Source organism: Morone saxatilis, unplaced genomic scaffold, assembly GCF_004916995.1.
Source record: "Morone saxatilis isolate NCDOM2014 unplaced genomic scaffold, NCSU_SB_2.0 Contig19, whole genome shotgun sequence".
NCBI lineage: Eukaryota > Metazoa > Chordata > Actinopteri > Moronidae > Morone > Morone saxatilis.
The window spans coordinates 14,134,918-14,137,968 of NW_023339751.1; the positions used below are offsets into that span (position 1 = coordinate 14,134,918).

The 3,051-nt window shown below is 40.7% G+C and overlaps 1 protein-coding gene across 1 annotated transcript in view; it reads right to left on the bottom strand.

Annotated features, from left to right (window-relative positions):
• Positions 1-2,288: 2,288 nt before the first annotated feature.
• hmx2 (H6 family homeobox 2) overlaps positions 2,289-3,051 on the bottom strand; it is a 2,185-nt gene continuing 1,422 nt past the window's right edge. The window contains exon 3 of the mRNA XM_035663904.1: positions 2,289-3,041. Within this exon, the coding sequence (XP_035519797.1) occupies positions 2,673-3,041 (369 nt within the window). The 3' untranslated portion in view covers positions 2,289-2,672. The remainder of the gene's footprint in view (positions 3,042-3,051) is intronic.

The window sequence follows — 3,051 nt, forward strand, 5'->3', positions numbered from 1 at the left end:
GGGGGGGGGTCTTCAAATATTGGAAGCGAACATTATAAATAAAAAAGTAAAGTAATGTTGTTGCAGCCTGTTTAAATTTAATGGGGTCTCCATTAAGTTATTTTTGATTACATCATTTTATCTGAAGACATAAAAGAGGTGATATCCGGAGGTTTTAGTACAATTCATTATGATCCTGTAAATATGCTCTAAAAACTATCCTGAGAATCAATTTGCCCGGTGCTCTCTGTCTTTGCCTCTCCCTCTCCACACTGTGTGTAGCCCACAGTTTCCATTACTCCCATCATAAATTATACCACAGAGTGAATTACACTTGCTTTTCACCTTACCAGGCAGGTTTGATGAATCCTAAGGCACAACACATCATCTCAACAAATCTTCATCACCATGCCAGTCGCTGTCTCTTTGCAGTTTAAACCACTTCAAATCATTTTCATTGCCCTGCTATTAAAATTTGTAATTCACACCTGCCATTGCAGTGATACATAGTTACATCGAACCCCCCCCCTCCCCACCCCCACATATTCCTCGCTTTCACTTTCTCTCTCTGGTTCTTATTCTCTGCTTTGCTTATCACTGCATCTCCACACATCTCTCTCTCCCTCTCTCTCTCTCTCTCTCCCTGTCTTGTAAATCAAACAACCTCAGGTGACAGGTCATGCAGATTTCCCACAAGTCACTGGGGTGCAAACATCCATCCAAAAGAGCAGCGCATTGCCGTCACACCTGATGACATAATGACCACTTGGAAACTAATAAACAGCTTCATTCAACCAAAGCTATTGCTCCTTTTCATAAGCGTTACGGTCCCCCATCCCTCTCTCTATCTCTCTTTTCTCTCCCTCTCCTATCTGTCACAAATTCATCCTCCTGCACCTCACCTCTTCGCTGGTGCTGGAGTTACCCATAAATCACTGCTGTTGTCTAACGCTATCCATTTTCCCAGAAACACAGGGCGGCTGTTGCAGAAATTGGGTCAGGCATAATCTGCAGGGCAGCAGAGCCTGGCTAGTCATGATTCTGCTAGGTAATGTAGCCATTAGCACACAGTGAGAGATTGGTGGGATGGGTAGAAGGGGTTGGGTGGGTGGTGGTGGGGGTCCCTTGTACATGATGTGACATCCAAGAAAAGCTGGCAAATGACACAGTTTTATCGCTCCCCATCAACAACAGGACGCACGTGTGTGTGTGTGTGTGCATACCTTGGAGTGACTAAGTGTGTGTGATTCTGTTCAGGCTTGTGTTTAGTATTTGCATGTATTGAATTGCTATGAAATAGTAAATTCAACTTTGACAATGCGAGCTGACTTGGTGTGCTGGACCTCTTGAAAATCTAAACTAGCTTCTGAATTAACAAGACATACTGTGTATGGTGTCCTGAATTCAAAGTGTAAGTGATACAGTAATTCATTAAGCAGATGGAGAAGAGAGAACAGCTTCGATTAATGAGAGTCTTGAACTTTGACAATATGCCTCTTTATTATGTTTCCCCTTACAAGGCCTGATGCTAGGAGGCAGACTTCAAATGAGAGAAGATCCGGCCCAGAGGCATGATTAGCTTGTGATAGTGTGCATCTTTTTCCCAGCCTGCAATGTGCTTTATCTACTCCTTAGTTACCTCTGTATGTATTACCTTTATAAGGCAGATATCTCAGGTCAACCACCTCTTGATTTACAGGAAGGCAAGAGTGCTGTGCTAACACTCACTGTTTATGAATTCAAAATAAATCTGAAAGTATGACATTAAAGTCTTAGCATAATGAAGACATCTGTAGTTTTAGAAAGTCTTCCAGGGTTTTCCTCACTTTAGGTGGTTGAAGCACAGATGTTATTAGTTAAAGCACCTCTAAAAAAAACCCTTCAGATGAGATGTACTGCAGCCCTAAAACAAAAATCCACCATTCATTTCTAACTATATAATATGCATTTAACATATAGAGATTATAACACTGGATCATTACGAAGAAAATGCCTTGTAATAAAATTGTTTCGTGTAGTGTTTGTGTGTTCTTCAGGAGACAAGAACTGTCAACCATTCAAATTTAACATTAGCCATATTGCTTTAAGTGTTTGTCTTGTCTATTAAAATTTTAACATTGTCAATAGTTACGTTTACAAATGCTAGTATACAAAAACTGTACATAAAATAAAACCAAACAAGCCCAATTTTCACTGAAATAGAAAATTTATTGAATGAGAAGGTTATTATTGAAGGTCTAAATTACAATAGAAACAATGATATTTTTCCTGAAATGGAATAATTGTTTTTATCCTGTCAGGTGAAATAAAATGACTGATGCTTTGCAATATATCTGACAAACCAATTATCAATAAAAACAGTGTAAAAGCATTTCCTGTGGAATCCATTTTTCTTGAATGATCTGAATGCTAAACTCCATTATTTTTATCAGTTAAGGGAGGAGAGGGAAAATAAAATAAAAGTACAAAAATTATTAGAATTAATTATACACATGGTGTATTTTATACATTTAGGGAAGCTTGATTGCTTTCGTGTGAGACGTACAGTTGCTGCATAATAAGAATTTCCTCAACAAATAAAGTGATACAATTAATATACAGCGGTTATGTGGAGACACTTATGACAATGTTGTATTGTTTTGTAATGCGTTTTCTTTACGTGGACTGCAATGGTGAACATACAGTAGAGTCAATCAGTACTCAATCTTGTTATACAGGTTGTATAAAGGTAACGCTGGCAGGTTGCTCCCCGGGTAATAGAGGGGAGTCGGAAAGGCGATAGACCGGGGAACTGGAACGCGCAGTAAGGAGTTATCTCTGAAAACCAGCGGCATTCCCACTAGTGTCTGTGCGGAGGCGTGGGCCATGTTGGCCGCCTCCAGTTCAGCTGATAGCTGCCGTTTCCATTTGTTCCTCCTGTTCTGAAACCACGTCTTGACCTGAGTCTCCGTCAGCTGCAGGCTGGAGGCTAAGCAGGCCCGCTCCGAGCTGCTCAGGTACCGCTTCATGTCGAAGGTGGACTCCAGCTGGTACACCTGACTCCGGGAGAAAACCGTGCGCGTCTTCTTCTTG